A 23,654-nucleotide genomic window follows, 5' to 3' on the forward strand; every position below is an offset into this window, starting at 1 on the left:
TACACATCTAACCAGGGTTACATGTTTACAGAGCTCTGTTGTTAATCAGCTGTTGAGACAATGCTGGTGCAAAGGAAATGGATTAGCAAGGCTTCAGCTAGAACTCTTTTTCTTTCTCATGGGCTGGAGATGATGATCAAAAATATGGCCACTGTGCTGTCCAGAATTTTTTGACCATAGAATCACCCACAGGGCAGAACATAAAACTTTCCCAATTAGGAGAAATCCTACCTCTAAGCTCAGAAGAGTGCTATAATCTTGGCCTTTTGATTTTGACATTCAGAATGCATTGACGACCCTGTTTGGGTGCAGAACTTGACCAAAGCACATCACTGACTCAACCCAACTCCTCATCCTTCTCATTTCCCAGAGGAGCTAGTCTGCAAACTCAGTTATTGAGGCTACCTGATATCAAATCAAAATAGATTGGGTCACACATCACCACAGTCAGTCACAACTCAGGCTAATGGGGTACCTAGAGGTAGGATTGCCACTCGCAGCTTGCTAAGCAGCACAAAGGCACCATTGTGCCTCCTACATTTTTACACAAAGAAACTCTCAGCAGTCATTGTTCTTTAAACAACAAAACCCAGTATGAACCTAAAGCAGAGCACCATCAAAAAGGTGATCAACACAGAAACAGACAAAACCATCATTTCCAGTCAAGTGCAGACTTGTACAGATTCTGACTCAGAGCCCTTTCTATGATTTCCAAGCTCAGAGGCATGACTGGTTGTAATTGCTTCAGTTGTTAATTATACCTGATGATTCTTGAAATTGTTGAATAACACAATATAATTTCAATATCTCATGCCTCAAAAGCTTACCAGCCTACGAAGTGAAGGAGCACTGTCAAGTGTTTGAATTTATGAAGGAGCTTTGAAATAGTCCCCATTCAGTGGAACTGGATCTACTCCATCATTTCCATTGAAACAGTTATTACTGGCAATGACACAGCTTTGCTAAGACCAGAGAACAATCTAATGAGATTCAAATATGCAAATGTATACAACAATATCACATGGAAAAAGAGAAGTCTCAACGCCAAATAGCTAGAAAGGCCATTTCGTAACAGTTTGGCTGGGGAAAGCAAACCTCTTAGGACCAGCCAAGGGAACTCAGGCCACTGCCAGTGATCATGACAGAGCTCCAGAGACTGCCACACCATTAGCTAGTTCCCAATACCTTCTTGGCAAAATCTTGAGCAGAAAGTACCTTTGAGGATTGACACATTCTTATGAGCTAGTCCATCAACAAAGGAGGATGAGGGGTCCTCCTCTACCAAATTGTTTTCTCAAATCAGGCAAATACCATGGCTGCCCTAGAGTCCCAATGATGTTTTTCTACTAAAACTTACACCTATTTAAATATTTTAGCTATCGTGGAGACAGATGCTTCTTACAAATCTACCTATCTTAGCTTAAAATAATCCATTCTCCAGACAGTATGAATACCTCCACGAGACCTGATATGTGCTCCCCAATCTGGATTTAAGGTCAGCTTTACAAGCTTTCCAAAGACAGGCTAACCCAGCACATCTAATTGAAGCTGACTGAAGAGCATTAGCATATACCTGCCTCCAATGACCTACAAAATTATATTCCTGCACTCAACACAGGGGTTACAGCAAACAGCAAGGGCTGTCATTTCTTCAACTCTCCCTTGGGAAAATGGACATTGATCTGCAGTTTCTCAAAGCATGAACACTCTCTTTGGGAGAGGAGACATAATGGAGGGATCCATCAGGGAAATCTGGTTTTCCACGTTCAATTGCAAAGGTAAAATGATTCTGCTCCTAAATTAGAAGAGCTGCCTTCCCTGTCTAGTATACTCTCTATCACATTAGGTGCCACGGAATATTAAGTTCTTACCAAAAAACCATTTACCATTGCACTCTAATGGACTGAGCACACACAGTAGGAAGGGCAGAGTGATTTATACCGGAGACTTACAAAGCATTATGGACTCCATTAGGGGCAGAATGCAAGACCACATTTTGAGTTCCCATATTTTAAAACCTGTGTTTGCATTAAATGCTCATCCCTTGCTAACATGTCTGTATCCTTTAACTGCTGTAATCTCTGATGCCTCTCAGAAGCATTAGCATGTAACTTTGTAAAGCTTCACTGGTACCAAGAGGATTGTTAAAGAATAACATTTGATACAGAGATGTAAGCATGCAAACAGTCATAAGCATGAAGCTTCATCAAAACTACTTTGCAAATCCACAGTAGATATTGAACATCTCCTTATACTTACATGGCATTGCATGGTATATACTGGGCCAGTACTGCCCGCTGTCTCTCTTCAGCCAGACACGAACTGTTCTGTAAAAGAAAAAGCACTACATGGGAGGAAGAATTAAAAACTAATCATGTCTGAATGAAAACAAAGTGGTCATGATGAATGTACAATATGTTCTTCAAAATTAAATTATTTTGCTGAGAGGGAAAGCAAACTCATGAACTCCTACACCAGTCTGATACATCAGCCTCAGATTAACCCCTGTAAGGTGATAAGCGTTGACTCCTTGGTTCAATTCAGTATTCAATAACTTGGCTAAACATATCTCAACAATATTTGGAAACTGCTATGGCTTTTAGTTCTTTGCTTTACAAGGACTTTAACAGGACTGTTCATTCAAGGCTCCACGTGAGAATTTGGGGCAGCACAGGTAGCCCAGTAGAGCATTCCTGTATCAGCGCTTCCAGTCTCTGCAGAAACCTTCCCCCTGCTCTCAGGGTAGGCCTTGGCCCATTTGCTGCCTGTTGTTTCATTGTTCTGCTTTTGGAAAACCCCTAAAAAGAAGAAGGAAGTTCTGAAATTTTCAGCTGCTTATTACTAAGGTTACGTCCATTTTTGCCAAAAACGACCTCTTCAGCTTCAGGACCTTTCCTCTCCTCCATGCACACAGAGTGCTATCAGAAGAAGCCACTGAGCACAAAGAAGCCAAACTTATCCTTCTCTGAAGAGGATGACAAATGTGACAAGCAGCCCTGCAGGTCTCCTCTGCCTCATCAGTTTGGAGTTGGTGTCTTTGAATAGAGGCCCTTAGAATCAATCACACAGTGCTCCCTACAAACACAGCAGTTTCCTCTCTTCTAGAAGATCTTCCCAATGTATCTCAGGATTACTTTTGCTTTCTCATAATCATATTATACTGTCAGATGCCTTTTACTCAATCCATGCCCTTCAGAGATTTGAGACAATTGTTGCTTGTTTCTACAGCAGAGGATCTGGACTGATGCACCATCTGGGTCATTAAATATTTATTATTTCAGCCCTCATTACCATTTGCTTCTTTTGGTCCAGTCTCTGAAGCCTCCTTATACTTGAAGCTCTCAACTTCAGTTCATCAATTAATTTCATCAAAACATGTCTAGTAACAGTGTCAACAGTTAAAGCAGCATTAACCTCTTACTTGTTTCTGCATAGCCCACTCTCACCTCACTTACAGCCCCCTGTTCCTCTAATTACTGTTTCCTCTAATCCTTATATCTAATGTTAACCAGAAAACTCTCCATATAATACTGTATTCATGCTTTATTGATTTACTTTGAATGTATTGCCCTTCTCTAGAAAACACAGTTATCCAAGACAGCACCATGTTAGCACAGATTTTGACCCAGCACCCACTTCTATTCAGTCAAAATTACTATGCAACAGCAAATGCAGGACGGATCTAAAAACCTATTGTTTCTATAACTTGCACTTGATGCCATAAAGAAAAAAGAACAAGCAAGAGTGGCTCTTTCCAGTACATGAAACGCGGAAATACAGCTTACGGAAAAGACTGCATGATCATTTCTATTGTTACCTCATTTTATTCAAAAAGAAGATTGCAGCCCTCTTTAGTCAGTACAAATTCAGAGCAATGTCATAATACAAGAAATACATCATAAAGGAATATAAATTGATCTAAGGCATTACATACACAAATATAGTCTGAATTGAGATGCTGTGCATAATAAAGCAATTCAAGAACTAGTAATCCATCCTTCAAACTTCAAACTAAAGGCTGTACCACTTTGTCTTCCTTGTGCTGCTTATGTCCAAAATCAAGTCTCTGCTCATCTTACCCTGCCTTCAAACTCCTTTTACAGCAAATAATTCTGAGACCTTGTATATTTGGGCACCACACAAGCTGAACCATTGCAGAAATATCTCAACAGGGTATGTTGCTCTAAAAACTAACCCTTCACTGGGTTAACAAGTCCCAAGTTTAGAAAGCTCTCACAAATTACACAAAACATGTAACATTCATTATAATTATGTCCTAAGTCTAATGGCCTTTTTGTGTTGAACACAGCAGCAGCTCTGAAGCAAAGCTGCCAAAACACTTTGTAAGGCACAATTCACTGGCCAATAATAAGGCTGATGTATCTTTGATGGTGAGAGGGACAGACAAATCCTTCTGTCATTTCTCCCCACAGCTGACCAAGGCTGTTGACCAGAAGCTCTAGATGCACATCAACCACTCAGTTTCCCAAATGGATGAGCTCTTACAAATGTGTTTGTCCTTACAAGTGAGGTCATTGTGACAATGAATGTGTGTGCACAAAAAATAATGGGATGAATCACAGGGAGCTGAAATAACTGAATATGAAACTACCCTGAGGAAATGCACCTGTGAGAGACCTGCCTTTCTTGAACATCCCAATCTAGGTATTCAAGTGCTATCTGTTTCAAAATCCCCAGGCTTCAACAACATTGCCCTTCCTCTCCACTCTGACACTTCTGCAAATAATAAATCCAGTACAACATCTTACAAATAATTCAGCTTGCTAGGAAAGGACTGTGTAGAAGAACAGATCTTTCAAAAGCTGGAGGAAATAAAAATGAGTTTTATGTGCAAAAATGGCAATAAATTGAATGCTTTGGGTTGGTTTTGTCATTGTTTATTAAACTGTACCCACTGCAGAATTTCTAATCAATTTGACAGTTGCATCAATTTTAAGACTTTTACATGAATGATAATGAAGCAAAACATATTTTCTAGTAAAGTTTAAAACAAACAAAGAAAAAAACTGCTGGAGGTTGTGTTATGAGTGAAGCTACTTCTACTAATATAGGCTTCTTCTATAGGTACACAGTATGCTCATTTCTTAGTGTAGTCAAATATATTTCCATTCAAGGACTAAATCATGTGACTAAATGACAACTAAATGAGAAACAGCATTCTAAGAATAAAAAAACTATGAAAAGATGCCATCTAACTGTAAGGTGTGTGAAAAGAAACATAACCAGCAAGTCAGTTCATGCAACTCTTCAGAGAAATAAGTATCTCCCCAGTAAATGATCTAAAGAAAAGATCTTGTTAACAATTTATTTTAAAATTAAGGACGATTACTATGCATGTCTTTTAAGCAAACATTTAAAATCAATATTAAGCATTATAATATGGATATTATAATATGGATAGATTTCCAATATCTATCCATAAGTTCATGTAAAAGCATGAAAGTTATTCTTTATGTCAGGATATGATGACTCAGAATTTTCTTCTCTTAAAGATCACTGAAATAGAAAAAGCGTTTTATTGAAAGAAGGAAAACCAACCTCACTTCAGTAGCCTTTTCTAGGTAACTTTTTCCCAAAGTAGAATTGGTCTAAAGACTGAACCATACCAACTACTACCCAAGAATGAATGAAAACAAGCTTTTTTAATGGATATCCAGCATGTGGAGTACTTGCTGTTTGCATGGTTACTGGACTTAAAGATGCACCCACCTGGGTCAGGATTCAGCTGCTCTAGAGTGATTCAGTCAGCATCACCATGGAAATGAGTTGTCCCTTCATTTCGTTGCCAGCAAATTGACTTGGGAAGATTTTTAGAAGCTGTCAAATCGATGGATATTCTTCTAGTCTTTTCATAATAGAGATGATTTATTTTTAAATGCGACAGGCTATATAGAAATAATTCTGCCATACAAAAGACAGCCTGTGTCTTCATATATTAAGGGGATGTGAAAATTGCCAATTTTAAAAGAAAAATAGCTTCTCTCTGTTATGATGAAGAGAATGTGCTAAGGTCCAGGTGGCTGTGGATGTACCAGCAGGTGTCAAGCACACTGCCAGGCTGTGTAGGAGGTGAGCTCACTTGGGCACCTACTACTCCTGGAGGTGCCCATGTCAACAGCAGCACGTCCACCTCGGTGTGGCAGCTCTGTGCATCACCATCTACAGAAACTTATTAAGTCACTAGCATCTCATTTCTGATAAAAACAATCTGGTCATACAAACCCAACTTTGTTCATCCAGGCTGCAGTGTGCCTTGTGAAAATGTGCACAGTGCTGCCAGGTTGGACGCAAGATTCTCTGCTCTACCTCTACTCTGGCCTGAAAACTCAGTATTGCTTGGAGTGCTGGAGCTGAGTTTCTGGAGTGACTCACAGCAGGGCTCCTGTCTTTCCTCCTTTGTGCCTTGCATGAGACACTGGTGTTGCACACAGTACAGACATACTGATGTGTCAAAACACGGGCCCAAGATGTTTGCATGTTGCAATACTGGGAAATTTGTGCTAGGGAAATCCATTACTGCAAGAAACAAGATCCCTACAACACTCCACTTCTCCAGAATATCCATAAACCCACCAGTTCTAGTTTCACAGTTTGAGTGAGGAAACCTAATATATCTGTTTCCCATAACAGATCCTTACTCTCCTGTTCATTTTTTTCCTTTTTTAATTCTGTCTTTTTAAAATCTTTTCTTTGATGAGATGCACTTCTGTAATATTATCACCTTTATGCCCCAGACATACACCAGTGGACAACACAGCAGAGGTAACCCTCAACACATACCATTTACTACATTATTTCATAAGTATTCTTGGGAAAATGTTTTAAATAGCATTTTAATGTAGTCCTTATTGTTTGTACCTTGGACCGTGTACTGCAGGATTATTTTATCTCTTGTTTTGCTGAGTGACCAAAACCACTAAGCATCAAAAGAAATGTGAAATTATTTTAAAGATTTTATTTTATTATTTTATAATTTTATTCTTATTTGTAGCGAGGACACAAATTACAGAGGTACAGAAGCTTTAATCTGTCACTTTCTAAAGTCATCAGGCTTATTCAGAGACTCTTTGCACATTACAGCTCCTTGGGAAAGGGGGATATGTCAACAGTGCAAATAACATGGTTAAAAAGAAATGCCCAATGGGCATTTTCAGGGGCAATAATACTGTCCAATGTTTTAACTACAAAACTGATTTAACACCATTTCAGAACAGCTTTGAAAAAGGAAAAAGAATACACTAAACTATTGTGGAAAGTCCTTTAAAACACTCCTCCAACTATTCATTGATGAAAGAAACAAAAAGATATTATGATAATGTTATTTAAGCATTAGTGCAACCTGTGAGGTTTCAGGCATATCTAATAGAGTACTAGTACATGTTTTTACCATCAATACACTGAAGACTTCTTTATTGTTGAAAAGAAACTCCACCTATTCCTAAATATCCAATAACAGACAATTCAGAAGTATTCAAAAGACATGTTTCTGTAGAAACTAAAGATCTGCATTTGTGACAGCAAAAGCTGTACCTGATGTCATTAAACAAACATGACAATAGCAGCCTTTGAAGCCCAAGTACACCGCTGATGGCTTTATCACCTTTAGCAGGGACACACTGCCATTAGAATTAGGATAAGAAAAAATATTTAACAACTGCATAAACTGAACTATACAGTAGTATAAATCCCTCAACCTGTCCAGAGACTTTTTGCAGAGATGGGAAGAGATTATGACTTCCCCTTAGTGACATGGAACCCTACTGTGAATAAAGGATCCTTCATGCTTAGTGGCAGCTCAGGAACCACTGCCAGTGTACTGGAACCACTGATGAGGAGTTCCATCTCTCCAATAAATTTTGATAGAAAGTATATGAAAGCAAAAATCAAAACCAGAAGTAGTTTCTGGGCCAGCTTGCATTTCAGAGAAAACAAATAGAAATGTAATAGCAGAGTGCCAAAGCCTCAGGCAACAAGAGGACTTTTTCCTAACAGTCCTTATCCTATGTCCTCCTAAATGAAAAGCAAAACAAAACAAAAAAAAAACCAAAAAAAAAAATCAAGACATAACCCCAGTACTCAGACACCACCCCCACCAAACCCAACACCAAAGGCCCAGGGAAGTGCATGACTGTCTCCCATTCAGACTCACCCATACTAATTCCCACACAACTGTGATGGAGGGGTCTGCATAAACCCTGAAATGCTGGGGCACATTCCAGGTGCCACCTTGTTTTCCCTGGTTTTGATGAACAAATGTGTGATTTCAGCTGAACTAGTCAAAGATTAACTGACTGGACTTTTTCTGAGACTGAGTCCGTGTCCAGCTATGCAGCCACACTATAAGAAGGATATAAAGCTATTCAGAGAGCATGCAGCAGAGGCTATAGGGATGGTGAAGGGTCCTGAAGGGGAAGCCACATGAGGAGTGGCTGAGGTCACTTGACCTGCTCAGCCTGGAGGAGACTGAGGGGGGACCCCATGGCAGGCTACAGCTGCCTGCCAAGGGGAAGTGGAAGGGCAGGTACTGATCTCTTCTCTCAAGTGGCCAGCAACAGAACCTGAGGGACTGACATGGAGCAGAGTGAGGGGAAGTTGAGGTTGGATATTAGGAAAAAGTTCTTCACTGTAACAGTTTCTCCAGGGAACTAGTCACAGCACCAAGCCTGCTGAAGTTCAAAAAGCTTTTGGACAAAGCTCTCAAGCATGTTGTGTGATTTGTGTGATTCTTGGAGTGTCCTGTGCAGGTCCAGGAGTTGGACTTGATGATCCTTGTGGGTCCCTTCCAAGCCAGGATACCCTATGATTCTGTGATCACTGTAGGTCTGGTCTAGGGTCTTTTATATTACAAAAGGGCAGGTTGAGTTTCTGAAGTAAAGTGCAAGAGCTACAAGTTCAGAAAAGGGGGAAAATGTATGGGGAAGTGATTAAAGAGTTCTGAAGGATGGACTGTTTTACAGAGGTTCTCTCTTAGCACCGATTACATAAAGGCATTTCTAGAAGATAAAATATCCTCATGGTAACCTTGGTCTGTAACTCATCATTGGGCTTCCCATAAAATGGAAGTATTTTGAATAATGAGAAGATACTCTGTATCTGTATTTTGAACAACTGAGAATAATTTTGAATAATAAGAGATACTCTGTATCTCTCAAGCCCTGCAACAAAGCCGTAGAAGCAGTAAGATCTGACTTCAAGAGGAACATGGGCCAGCTCCCAACATCCAGCACCTTTGACATCCTGCTGTTGTATCCAAAACACTGCTGCCATTGTCACCAATCCAGGAACCCTCATACACAAAGCTCAGAAACATCAGAGACACAGGATCACAGCAAGGAGGGTGAACCAAGCACGGACTTCACACAGCCCTGGAGGTGAACAGCACAGGGAGCACACCACAACCCGTGTGCTGGAGGCAGCTGGGTCTCTGAGCAGCAGCTCAGCCACCAGCTGTGAGGAAGGAGGGAGTCTCATGAGCACTTGAACATTCAAGTGCACTGTCGATCCCACCCAGTGATATAAAAAAAAACATTGCACAAAACAGAGTGCCAAGCAAGCAGGCAGATGGACTGAAAGGCAGGATTTTTTTCACACAAAGCATACTAAGCAGTCAAACCATGCTTGATAAGATGTTTCCCTATTTAATTCATGCTGCTGTAACTAAATGCAGATGCACATTGCATAACAGGGAAAATGTCAAAGTTTAGGTAGGTTATATGCAGCTAGAGGATTGCATGGGCTTCTCAGGATGTTATACCCATCAGTTGTACTTAGACCTCAGAGAAATTGACACAATTTTATTTAACACAGTTTTGGTTTACATAGAAGGCTTTTTGGGTATTTTGTGGGAAGTTACTAAAACCCAAAGATTTATAGGAGACAATATCAGGAGAAATTAATTTTTATGATCTAAAAAAAAAAAAGAGATAGTTACATGACAGCTTTACTACTCAGCTGTGAAACAATTTCTACCCATTTTTCAGTTTTCTGGACAATAAGCAATGCAGTTCAGTGATTTTTCCAGTTAGCTGAGTACACATGCCTGGGAGCAGTGCAAGCTCTGCTCTTCAGGCATGGGACAAAAATCACAATCTGACCAGTTTCCACTTCGCAAACTTTGGTTAAGTAGAGACCCAAAAAATGAACCAAAAGTCACAACCACAGAAAAATGCTCCATTACATTGAGGTTACTAGAACGAGGTTCAGAGAGCCAAGCTGACTCAGGTCTTAAGCAGCTCCACAAAAATCAGTTCTCATCATGTGTCATAAGAAGCAGTGAAGTGACTACACCACATCCCAGCTGAAGGGAAGCTAATTTTTTCTGAAAATGCAGATAAATGCAGAGCTGGAGTTCCCAGTGAGCATGAACCTACAGCTTCAGAAATAATTAAACAAGTGTTACATCACATTGGGACTTCTTTCAAGCTAAGTTCCAGAATTACCTCCTCATTAAAAATTGTGGACCAGCCTTCCTTACAGATCTTTGGGGTAACAAAATGATTTTCATCTCTCTCTTACCCACAGACCTCCTTCACCCATACTCCACCAAATGATTTCCCTTCCAGAACAGATGCAGCTTTGGAGCTGCCTGTACTGATCAATTCCTGTTTGCATTCAGGAAGCATAAACACACAACCTTTTGAAGGTAATTGCACTGGATGATTTAATTATTGCAATCCAATTACTTTCACCTCCTTCCCACATTCAAATGTTTCAGTAATGGAAGTTATTAGAAAGATCCTCATTAGATTAAAATACAGACCTGCTATGCAGTAAGTGACTCAGTGGAACCATGCTAAAAATACCCAGTGGATCCAGAACTTGCAAGAAAGAAACTCTGCTACACCCTCTAAATTGCCCATGTAGCAAAGGTGAAGAACTAGAACCCACCAGGTCACTGTCCTCCTTCCAGCTGCCTGGTTGGAACATCTGTCCAGCAAAACACCACTTTTTCTCCAAAAATCCTACTGGCTATCAACTTATTGATAATTTTTAAGTCTTGCATGCTTCTCTCTGCTCAAAAATGAATGCATTATTCAATTGCTAAAAAAGTGGATCTGTGAAGTGAAAGCTGAACATACTAATTTTTAATATACATACCACCAGTATGGCACTTTGTAATAAATTGCAGTCACATAAAGGTTAATTTACAGGAGAAGATGGATATTTGATCCCAAGCTCTAAATTAAGTCCTACCCTTAGGTCTCAACTTATTTTTCAATAAATGTTTGGTTAACTATCCAGTGTAACATCTAATAACTTATGCCTTTACTGCAGAGGAAGGAAGCCACATTTCCACATGTATAGGATGGTGCCCTCTCTCAGCATTTTAATCTGGACCTAAGTCATCTGCATCATTCATTGAAACACTCTCTATAAGAAGAGAGAGGCTTTTACTTTTTAAATACTGCTGAACAATTACAGCACTGTTTTTTCAGAGACAACATATTTACTTGGAATGTATTTGTGTGCTCTGTGCCACGCCAAGGTGCCTCTGCTAATGCTCTTCTTGAGGCATTGAGGACTTTCTGCAGAGAAATCACATTTCCAGTTCCTCCAGCTGAACTTGAACAATGATTCATGGGTGATAAAATGTTCCCTCAGCTTTTCTGCTCATTGCCATTTTCCCCTCCGGGCAGCCCGAGTCAGAGATATTTTCACTGTCCTCATCTCCCACAGGCTTTGCTCTTCTAGAGGAGATAAGAAGCCACTCTGCTGCTCTGACCCAGCAGGACAAGGTTGGCTGGGGAGTCTCAATACTCTGGGAAGTAAGGTCAACAGAATTAGTACCAGCAAAAAGGGATCAAAAAAGCAGGGCAAAGCTATGCAAACCAAATCCTGTCCTGAAAGGTTTGTACAATAGCTGCAAAGGAACTGTAGCCCTGAAGTGCTTTACCAAGGGCTCTCAGATTTCTTCTTACCATGCATACTGCAGTGTGCTGTGAGGTGCCAGCAAAGTCCAGCAAAACCCAAACTTCTGACTCTGTAATTTAGAGGTGATCTGGCATTTCAAGGGCTTAAAAGCCAGTCAGTTTGTTATCTCTGCATTCCCATGGGGGTTGCATGGGGAGATGGAAATCAACAGAGTTGAACGGAAATCATCTTCAAACCTGTATTATGAGACTGACTATTCCATCCTAAACTTTAGGTTTTATTATTTAAAAAATCTCTCTCAAACATGCAGGGCCTCTTTATATTCAGCTACATCTTTCATATGGCCTAGTTGCAGCTTTTCTATTCTTCAGCATTGTAGTACATACTGTATTAATTTTATTCTATTATGTTTAAAATAGTAAATTTCAATTTTGAAACAGCATATTTCAATAAACATCTTCTTGCTCTCCTCCTATGAGACTAGAAGTTCTGTTGTCTCCACCTTCTCCACTGGTTAGTTGCTGTGTATACTCATATAATTTCTTACATGGCTCCTCTTTAAGGTAATCAATCTTTCCAGTCTCTTGGAAAAGTTGTTCTAGTGTTCTGTTCCCCTTACTTGCTTTCTAATCCCTCTAATGAGACAATATCCTGTCTGAACTGTCATCTTCTGTACTAAATGCAGCAATCCAGACACAAACAAACCTGCTAAATTACAAGAGCATTATCATTCTTTTCTTTATGCATCTTCTTCCTGTATGTACCCTAGCAGTGTTTATTTGCAGCAGTTGTACATGTTTTTTTCTTCATGCTGGCAGGATTTAGAAACTTACAAACTATGGATGAAAGAGAAAAAATATATTTATCACTATTAGATTCTCTCTGCATTACACTGCTATTCACTCAGTAATTTCTTCTGCACTCCACATCTCACCAGACCCAATCAGCTTATCTGCTAATTTGGGTTAGACAGATAGTCCAGACTGTTAGGGAAGGGAACGCAGGATTTGTCAGCCACAGTTCTCAAGGGCAATCTCAGAACCACATGTTTCTGGCAAGAGAGGTGGAAAGAAAATTATAAAGGAGAGCAATAGGCAGAGACCATCAAATACCAAGAAAAACCTTGACCCTTTGCATCAAGCTTTCCTCTTGTGAAAACAGGACAGGAAAGCCTTGTCTATTGCAGCAGTGCTGGGAAGACACAAGACCATCTCTCCTCAGGTACAAAAAATACATTCTTCAAATATGTGAAATGGTGCAACATATTGCAGTGCAGTCTTGAAAAGATGTCTGGTGGGACTGTGTCCTGATAGGACACCACTGCTCAGGTGACTGACCAAACCAACAAAGTCTGAAGCAACTTCAGTTCAATTACCTGGTCACAGTCTCAAGGGTAACTTCCTCTTTGCTATAAGGGACAGATCCTGGTTCATGGCAAAGGCATCAAATATTATAAAACTCTCTTTGCTGTCGCATTATTACTACCTTACTTTACTGGCATTTTTTACGAGGGTTGCACTTCCTGTCCAGATGCTGTCTCAGCTTGCATCCTCCAGATTTTTACTGTTGCAAATCATAGGGAAAATATCAGTATTATCTTGCAAGAAATAGATTTGAAGTTGTGAGACAAAGTCATCTCTAAAGACATGCTTCTCTTCTTGGCAGCCTCTCACTTTTAAATCTTATTACAAGCTAATACAAAACATAACATCTTCAGGTTCAAAAGTAGTAAGTACTTACTACATGCTACTGGGCATGGTAATTACAATAAAGGTGTCAATAATTATATATTTACAGGAATCAGGGATTCAAAACAAAATAATTTCAAAGCAAGGATTTTCAAAGTCATTGCTGAGTTAAACAGTGGGCAACTCTACATGATCACTGCAAAAACCTGACCAACTTTACCCATCCTGAATAAAGATGAAGTCCCTTACCAGAGAGCCAAAGACCACCTACTTCCAACCCCCCTGCCATGGGCAGGGACACTTTCTACTGGATCAGGCTGCTCAGGGTCCCTCCCATCCAACCTGCTTAGAACGCTTTCAGGGATGGGGCATTTGCATCTACGGATGTTGCCTTCCAGTGGAAGGCTACCAGTTAGCATAGGCAGTGCAAAGAAAGGCGTCTGAAATAATGACTTGGCCTTTTCCAGGGCCATTGGAAGCAGAGAACGGCAGCAGATTGAAGCAGACCCAATCTACTGCTGACCTTGGCAGAGGACACTGGGTTTTAGATGGTAATACAAGGTAGAAGACAGCTAGAGACAACACACTGGGGTAGTAAATCCTTGTGCTATTAGGTAAAGCATAAAATCAGCTCACAGCATCTGCTGGGGAAAAAGATGAGCTGAGACGGGGTAAAGACAGTAAATAAGAGAAGGGTCCCTTTTGATCCTGTGGCCTTGCAGGCTCAGCACCACCTGAAAAATGAAATCATGTTTGTAACTCTGGCTTGACCTTTTTGCATGTCAGACAGGATTGCTTCTTACACAGAAGGCAGGGAGGGAGGGAACAGCCTTCCTTACAGACAGTTAAATTACTATGCAAAGAGACAACACATCCAGTCACCTCAAGCCACAAGATACACATCCCACAGACTAAAACCCCCTCTGTTAGTTTCAAAATCCATGCTTGTTCTGCTGTATCAGCAGTTCCTCCTCCCACTCTCCTGTCCTGGTATCTGAGACATGCTGAAAACACCCAGAAATGACCTGACAGTCCAGTAAGTCTCTTCCACACATCATATCTAATAGAAGTAAATTGTATCTTGTTATCAGGCACACACGGTGAGCTTTGGAGGGATGTTTGCAATTTCTGAGCAGTTATCAAGAAATGTAAATTGTTAACAATCTGCAGCAGGTTAAGCAGTTTACTTAATTGAGAGATGGCCCAACTACTGAGCATCAGAGAGAGGAAGGGCATATGGAGGCCAGTATTTAGAATCAATTTTCATTCCAGTTGGAGGGGAGGAGACAAATTATTAGACAAAGCTGTTATGTGGACAGGATCTGGCCCCTAAAACAGATCAGATGGACAGTTAGCTGTAAATAACACCAATAGACAGGAACAACAAGTTTACAGGAAAGACTGAGAGCAGTTACTACCTCAAACACTGCAGTGAACAAATGGGTTGCTTTGGAAGCACACACATATTCATCATCTACATTGCACAGTGGAAATACAAGCTAATAAAGGTTGTTAGAAATGCACAACCATATCATTCCACAAATGCACCTTTCCCCCGGCACTGCACCATAAAATACTTGCTTCACACTCTTAAGTCTGAAAGATCAAGGTTTGTCTCTGCTTTTCCTACTCACCTTTTCTTTTTTTTTTTTTCAGAGCATTTAAGGGTTTTGTTTGATCAGTTTTTGAAAGGAAAATATTTCTGTAGAAGGAAACAGAGATTCATGGTATGGCAGCTACATGCTAATTAAAAAGCCAGTGAATGTTGAAGATCTGTGTCCTACCTTTTCCAGTGGTCAACCACTAACTCTATTTAGAACATAGGAATCAAAGAAGACAGTCCAATAGCCAGTTACTTCCAAGCCCTGCTCTTAAAAGCTTACAACTTATTTTTCTGTACTGCCATCAGCTCTCCCACACTGTCTCTTCCTCTGGCACCTTTCATTTTAACACACATTTCAACCAGGCTATTTCTCTCCCCAGAGTTTTGCCTCCAGCATCTGGTTCAACAACAGCTGACAGCGATTTACAAGTCTTGCTAGACTTAGCCTTTTAAAATTACTCATGATATTGGCAAGAATTTAAGCTTCAGATGTGCATGATACTCCCTCTGCATCCCTGTTTTTCTGTTTTCAGGAACACCCATTAACCAGCAGGTATGAGGCTACCAAGGTCACCTCTCCTGGCAGCAGCAAGCCTTCAGCATTTGCACCCCCACAAGCAACTGAAGAAGTAGCCCATGTTCCTCCTCAAGCAGCTCATGTTCCCTTCCTCACCAAGTCAGCCTTGAGGCAGCAGGGCAAAGGCAAATATTGCCATTCCCCCCACCCAATGCAAATGAAAGAAACTCTTCCCATTTGATTTCCATTTCTCTCCTGCTTGTAGCACCCTATCCCACTCCCTCGTGTCTGGGAGGCATCACACATCCACCGTCTCTCAATTACTCATAACAATTCAGTGCATTTTAATAACGTTTAAACAGGTTTTAAAAAACCTAGCAATAAACTGGGAATTACTGTGGACTCTGCTGGACCACAGAAGCATAGAGGAGGTACTTCAGGTTTTCAGAAGGCAGCACTTGGCAGATGAAACCAGCTAAGCACACTAAATGCCTTTTCATATCACCAACGTACAAGGTGGTTTTTACCAATTTCTGATGTCAACGATTTTCCTGATCCAAGCTGCCCCATTTCACTTTCATATCAGCTGACTTGGATATTGATATTTAGCAGCATTAGCAAGGATGTGCAGCTGCTCCAAGTTCATGCAGGAAGGGGACAGCCTGCTTTTTTGAATTCCAAATTGATAAGAGAAGAGTCACTGAGAGAATTAATAAGCAGGAAGGTGAGGAAATGAGAAAGTGAGTTGAGAGGAGTTAGAGATAGAACACAAATGGAACAGGACAGCAGTAGGGAACAGGATGTAAAGTACAAACAATACTAAAGTACAAAAATACAAGGCCTGCAGTAAGGATGGCAGTAAACATCTGGTTCATAACATTCAGACAAAGAAACTGAAAGAGCACAGAGTTTTGGTAATAACAGGTCTATCCAAATGGAGGTAATGGGCTGAAGACAAACCCTTCAGAGCTCAAGACTCTCCCACAACCCCAAAATACTGTGGCCGAAGGGCAGCTTTCTGCATGTTGATTGTCTTTCACAGAAGAAAGGGGAGAAGTCCAGCTCCACATGGTGCATTTATGAAGCAGCCTGGTGACATACAGGGCAATGAAAACCTAACAGCTGCACTCAACAGCTACCTCCAAATTTGTAAATTGGAAAGTATTTCTCACATTAAGGCTTTTCCCCAAAGTGCAATTGCACTTACCTTGATACCTCACAAATACAAAGTTCTTGCTCTGTTACTTGGGACACTAAATCCTTTAGGCTCTGTTTACTTTCAACAGACAGGAACTGGTTTTTGCATTTAAGACAAACAAAGGTTCATTATCTATTGCTGTGAAATATGCATAGAGAAAAAGAAACAACAGTTTGAAAAAGGAAGTTTTGACTATTGCAGGCTATCTGAATTCAATAGCAAGCATTTTTTCCCCAACTGCAAACTGCAAAATGTATACATATTTTAAGGAAGACAAAAAGCTCCACCTCTGTTGCCTTCCTCTGCAGTGTTCATAGAAAGTTTCAAGTCTCAACCCTGGCTCTTAAATTCCTACTCTCTTTTCTTCCCCAACTTGAGTCAAGTTATTACTGGGTCCCATAAATAAAATATTTTTCTGTTCAAAGCAGCTTAGCTTTTGACTAAACAAACACACAGAATCAATGTCTTGTTTAGGCAATATTTACAAAAATAACTATTAGTGAAAAATAAAAACCATGTTTGGGATGCTTCTAAATCAGTCCTGGACATATAGAGAAAGCAGGACCACAAGAGAACTTAAGACAATGATACCAAAGTCCAAGAGGCTTATGGTAAGAGCACAGGTGTAGGAGTTCTGCTTCCACCATAGAGGTAGGTAGTGAAAAATGGGATTCCCATGAAACACCCCAGTGCAAGCCAATCCACACTGTACACGCTTATCAAAGATGTAGCAGTCACATTTTTTCATAGCAGTTACATTTTTTCATAGCATCAAGACTGAATACACACTGACTGAACAAGAAGTAAACTTCTCTGCAAGGTAGGATCGATATTCACACATTCATGCCATTCTTTCTCTCTTCAAGGAAGCCTTTCCATTTCAACTTCCAGCTTTAGCAGATGATTTTCCCTAATTTTCTCAGATAACATGTAAACAGATCATGTTGCCAAATAGCAACACCACTGTCACTTTGATTTGATTTCAGAAAAGAATATCAGTTTCTCAGGAAGGAGAGAGCTAAGTTAGATATTTTGTTCTGCTACTTTTTGTTATGTCTACAAAATTGATAGCTATTTGTAACTTAATTTTATTTGACTCAAAATATGCTTCTCTCAGCCTATGGTTGAAATTATTGTTTCTAAAAGATTTTATGCAATGGAGACCAAGTAGAATTTCTCTTTGTGTCCAAAGTAAGACAGTGCAATGTTGTAGAACAGTAAAAGTAACAGAGTTTGTAGAAAAATACTATAAAGATTATTGTACAACTCTTATGTCCTGGGTATTCCAGACATACATAATTTAAAGGAAATTTTGTTGTTTCCTTGATCCTCTGATGCCTTAAAAAAGCAATTATAGTTTTATAACAACTCAAGGCTGGGCTAAAATACTCTGACACCATTTCCTTAGTGTCAGAGGACAGTATTGTGTACCAGAGAATTTCAGATCAACAATCTTGAGAACAGTAAAGTAATATTAAAAACTAAACAAGAAACTTTTCCTAGAAAATACAAAAGGCTCCTACAACAAAACATGCCACACAAGAAAAAAACCTAGAATATATAAATTCCTTCACAATCCCACAGGGAACAGCAACAGACTGTGGAAGACAAGGCAAGTCCAATAATCCTTGCCACTGGAAAGCCTGGCTCCAAGACACAAAACCCAGCTTAGCAACTTGGGTCAAGTTCAGGAAGGTAAGAACACAGCTGCCACAGGATAGCACCATGCCAGAGTGTCAGAACAATGATGCTGCATCTCACACCTATTTTCTGACTCTGCTGCTGCCCCATCCCAGTTACTGTGGCCATGACAGCTAAGGGAAATCTATCATCCTTGTGCAGAAGTACATGCACTCACTCCTCCAGGAATCCAAGTATCACCTGTCCTCTTGAAACGCTCAGCTGATCCCACTCCCAGGGTCAGCAGCAAAACTCTCAAGTGACACTGGAGCAGGATGAAACCAGCCATGACAATTTTGATGCTTGTTTGCATATTGAAGCAAAAGGAAATTACTATTTCTTTCTAATAGGAGACACATCACTCTCCCCAAAACAGTGGGTAAAGGAGAAGATAAAAAGAGGACTGAAATACTGTGTGAATCATCTACCAGATACTCAAATGGAAACAGCTTATACAAAAACTGTAAGATTATGAAACAGACTCCCCACAACACTTCGCCCCAACAACACCTTTAACTTCTATTACATTTTCAGTGTCAGTTAAACCAGACAAGGCTTGGGCAAGAGAGACCTTGATAGTTATAGAACAAGCATCTCTAGCTAAAAAAGTACTTTCTACTGAAAATGTGCTTTAAAGACTAATTTAATTATTGTGTCTGAAGTTTCCTTACTTTTTTTAGTTAGAAGAGCTCACAAGCTCTTGAGGCTATTAGAGAAGCTCACAAGCTACGAAGAGGAAACTATTCCTCTTCATAGTTTCTTTGTGGCATCACCAGTTTTATTAGAAAATGGAAGTTTCTTGTTTTCTGTCCTCCTTGAAGTTTTAATACAACCTACAAAACCTACTTGAGTTTTCTACAATAACTTGGCAGCAATACCAAATGTATGGGCAGAAAACTGCTTGGGGTAAGGTAAGTGACCACTGTACATCTGCCTTATTTCAAGTATTTTAAGAATTGAAAGGAGCACAAATGTAATTTTTATGACTGAAGGTCTTTTCCAAGATGTAATGCTTAGGTAAAACTTCCCAGCAGAGGGTGTCTGGATTTCCTGGATCTTCTTCAAGCTATGCTCTAGATTTGGATGGCCCTGATGAAGAATTGTCTCTTCAGCACTTAACGTCCTACTGTCTGTGTTTCAGATGCAGGTGATTGGTGACTTGTACTTCAAAATTGGTCATTACTTCAGCTTAGCACTGTTCTATGACTTCAAAAATACGGGACCAAAGCTTCCACATGGCCTGAAACGGTGAAGGGACGGTCACATTTATTAGAACAAACCTGGGTAACTTTTACTGGCAGGCACAATGCAGCTGCAATGACACCAAACCCACTGGAAGGATGCCACCCTGGGATGGTGTAAGCAGGGAAGGAGCTGGCATATAAGGAAGCATTCATGTCCCATCTCCCAGACCTACAGGACATGCAATGCTCTTCTCAAGCTGGCCAAAGATACATCTCCGGGTGTCAGAAACAAAGGCTCATGGAGAAAACATATCTTGTCAGCTATTGGGGAACGCCAGAAGATGTATCCACATTGGTTATAGGTCCAATGCTTGGGCCTCCTGTGCTGCAGGAAGCGAGCATGGAGGTCTGACTGGAGACCTTGGCCACAGAGGCCATGAATGCCACTTCAGTGCTCCAGCTGGGTTCCAGCCCTGGCTGCAGCCCTGTGGGTCACTGGTTAATGTCACACGCAGGAATTTGGCAAGCACATGCACTTCTGCTCAGCACAGGGGCCATGGGAGACCTGTCCTCCTCTGGATGGCTGGTTGAAGTTATCTTCAAGAATCTCAAGATACTTTGGTCTCAAATTCAGGTTTTTTTAAACTTACTGTTACAGATCTCCAACCACCAGAAACGCTTACAGGCATGACAGCTTCAAGGGTTGAGTCTTGTTTAAACCAGTGGCTTAGCTGGTTTGGGGTTGTTTTTTTTTAAATCACAGAATGAATTTCCTGTAGGCAATCTGATACCCTACCAGGAGGAACAGCCACATGACCTGGGTGCTCCGAGAGATGTGAAACACACCGACATTAATAAGTGACACAGGGCTGGGACCAGCCTCCAGCAGTGAGGCCACCTGGCAGGGAAACAGCGGCTGCTACGTCCTGGGAACAGTCCCTGGTACAAGCTGACTTCCAAACCCTCTATGGGCACTGTTTGACGCTGTGCAAATTGGCTCGTGAGCAGTGCTTGATACCAACAAGGAGACACCACAGCCAGCCAGACCCCCGTGCTTGAAATATACTCCTGCACTATTTAATTGATTAGAAATACAGTCACTATAGCTGCTGGCCATGGGCTCAGCAGCCCATTTCTCCCAGCTGGTTCACAGAGCCATTAAAAAAAGGAAACAGTATTGATTCCTGTGTACACCAACCATCTTATTCAATACTGGGCTTGTCTAAAAGAACAGGGAAGTGAAAACAAGGAGTTTGGCACTTACTCTCACAAGAACTCTTCTTTCTTGTTACATTGTACACCACAATATTATCTCAAGGTGGTCCATATTTTCCCACTTTCCCTCCATTTTTATTAGTCTGATGTCAGTATAATGGCATTGGTCAATAATTAAATAAACACCATTTTTTAGCTTGAAGTTATCATACACAGCAATAAAAGGAAATGAAACTCAAAACAAAAGATGACCATTGCCAGGATAATGCTTCAGAATATCACAACAACCAGCTTGCAAATCAGGAGCGTGCCTTCAAACACAGGCAGTATCATTTATTTCTGGAAAAATACCATTGAGTCTGAGGTGTAAATACATGAACACACACCAGTTTTTGAAACCACTGTTTGTACTTTCTAATCCACATGCTAAACACAAACACAGATCACTAAGCAATTATCCATGCCCTTTGCTTTTCCTGTCTCCAGATTTGTTGTCAGTGGTTGTTTATCTACTTCTCCCATATAATTTTGTATACAAAATGCTTGCCTACACATTTAATACAGGTTTTGTGCTTAACACTTGTCTAACACCTGTATAACACTTTTTTCTAAAAGAATTTGACTCTTAAAACCATGTAAAAATGTCTGCTCATGTCAAAAAGGGCATGTGAACACAAGTTTGATTTTAGAGCACAGGAAGGACCACGGGAAACAACAACCAAGGCAGATCAAGCTGTTGGTTAGGTTTAGCCATGCTTCCTGCTGGTAACCTCAATAATTGCAATCCTTGGGCCATCCATTCAGGTGTGTTCACACCTCATAAAAACCAGACAACAATGTTCATGCCTGCTTCCTTGAAGAAGAGGTTTTAGGTCATCAGGTTTTTAGAAGAAGGAATATAAGCTGTGATCAAAAGGGTTCTGTGGATGAAACTAGTTGGAGATGACAACTTCTTGGCTTGGTTTCCTGGTCACAAAAACTCACTAAGGAAATCCTCACCAGGCTTCTCTCTCATCTACTAAAGAACAAAGGAAGAAGGGAAAGAAGGAGCAAAAGCATCTGAAATCACAGAGGAGCTTTCAGAATTCAGATGAAAGTCATGCATTTTTCAGCCACTACAGCATGTAATTTTTTTTTAAACAATCAGTACATTCACAGCTCCCTTTTCCTACTCCTTTCTCTGGAATATAATATGGGTTAGCAGCAGTATTTGTGGAAAAGTTTATTCCTGGAAACCGAAGGACCTTGGCCAACAGCATTCACAGCACTTCTTATTTAACAAAAAAACCCCTACCCTTACTTTTCATCTTCCACTCCAAAATCAACACTTTGGAACCTAAATTAGTGGTACAAGCTACCAAGGGATTTTGTCCCTTCCCCTGGTCTTGTGCTCCCCAACCATATTAGCAACCATAAAGAGTATGCAAAAGGGAAGACGAAATGCCAAACACCAGAGGTCTCAAATACTCCTCCAGAGCAAAGCCTGCAGCTAGGCAGCCTGTAGAAATCCTGCCTACAGAACAGCTGAGAGAAGATCTCTGCAACAGCCCATCCACCTGCTGGTGCTTCACAGCTCAGACTGCCATGATATTCCAAGCACCACAGAGAGGTCGCTGTAATTTTATGGGCTTTGGCCTTTTGGCTACAAATAAACTTGGCAACAACAGAGATCAGAGTTTCACATTGGAAGTTCAGTGTTTGTATGGGTCTGTCCCTGCTGGAAATCTGGCAGGATCATTTATCAGTTAATATTTTCAAAGCATGATGATGGATTAATTTATCTGCACTCATTTACTGGCAGTTACAGAAGTTACCAAGAAGAGATCAGTTTATGAAGTCTGATTAATTTCCTGAAGAGAAGAGACTGAATTCTTCATTGGAAATGGATTTGTGCCTATACATTGTGTAACCAACCCCTGTATGTAACACATAATGCCAAGTTTAGTGGTCTACCACCCACTGCAGCTGATACTCTTACATGAACTGCTTTCCCTGCTTGCTCCTGCCTGAGGGAATCCAGCATAGGTCCATTCTTAGCTGCCAATGCCAGCTCATGCAGTCTCAAAAACTTCAGATGTAACAGAACTTAGAAAACTTGAGGTAATATCAGACAGCACTAAAACTCCCAGCTGCTAAGGCAACACACATGACAGCCCAGGCAAGGCTTTAGTAGACCCAAAATACTCTTTTCAGGCTGAATTGTAGTTGTTCTGACAGAATGGGACATAGGTCTCAATGGAGCAGAATAAAATACGTCACTTGACTGCTGCAAAAAGTATTAACTTCTTAATTTCAGTAATTAAATTGTATCAGGAGCCAATAAAGTCAAAGGTGTCAATTTTGATTTGACAGATACATTACCTCTTCACCCTCTGCCCTCAGCACAATTAACGTTGACACTGCTCCAATCCTCTTTTCCCCATGTTAGTACTACCACATTGCCCTACTTAGATATCTAGTTTTTATCAGTATTTGTTTCTGCCTATGCTAAAGTAAATTGTTCCCATGGCAGATTAAAAGCATAGAGAACATTTATCTCTAGCAGAAAAACACAGGACTATTCACAGCAAGACCCTTTCACTTCCCATTAAGCTCCTGGCCAGGAGAAAGCAGGTTAAGGCGAAGCTTGATCAAGTGCCACAGGAGTCTGAAGCAATGGCACCAACATGACAAGAAC

At 40.6% G+C, this 23,654-nt stretch overlaps 1 protein-coding gene across 1 annotated transcript in view; it reads right to left on the reverse strand.

Annotated features, from left to right (window-relative positions):
* Positions 1 to 23,654, reverse strand: part of WDFY2 (WD repeat and FYVE domain containing 2) — a 60,541-nt gene that overhangs the window by 27,945 nt on the left and 8,942 nt on the right. The window contains exon 2 of the mRNA XM_058825380.1: positions 2,260 to 2,327. Within this exon, the coding sequence (XP_058681363.1) occupies positions 2,260 to 2,327 (68 nt within the window). The remainder of the gene's footprint in view (positions 1 to 2,259; positions 2,328 to 23,654) is intronic.

Source organism: Ammospiza caudacuta, chromosome 2, assembly GCF_027887145.1.
Source record: "Ammospiza caudacuta isolate bAmmCau1 chromosome 2, bAmmCau1.pri, whole genome shotgun sequence".
In the NCBI taxonomy this organism is placed as follows: domain Eukaryota; kingdom Metazoa; phylum Chordata; class Aves; order Passeriformes; family Passerellidae; genus Ammospiza; species Ammospiza caudacuta.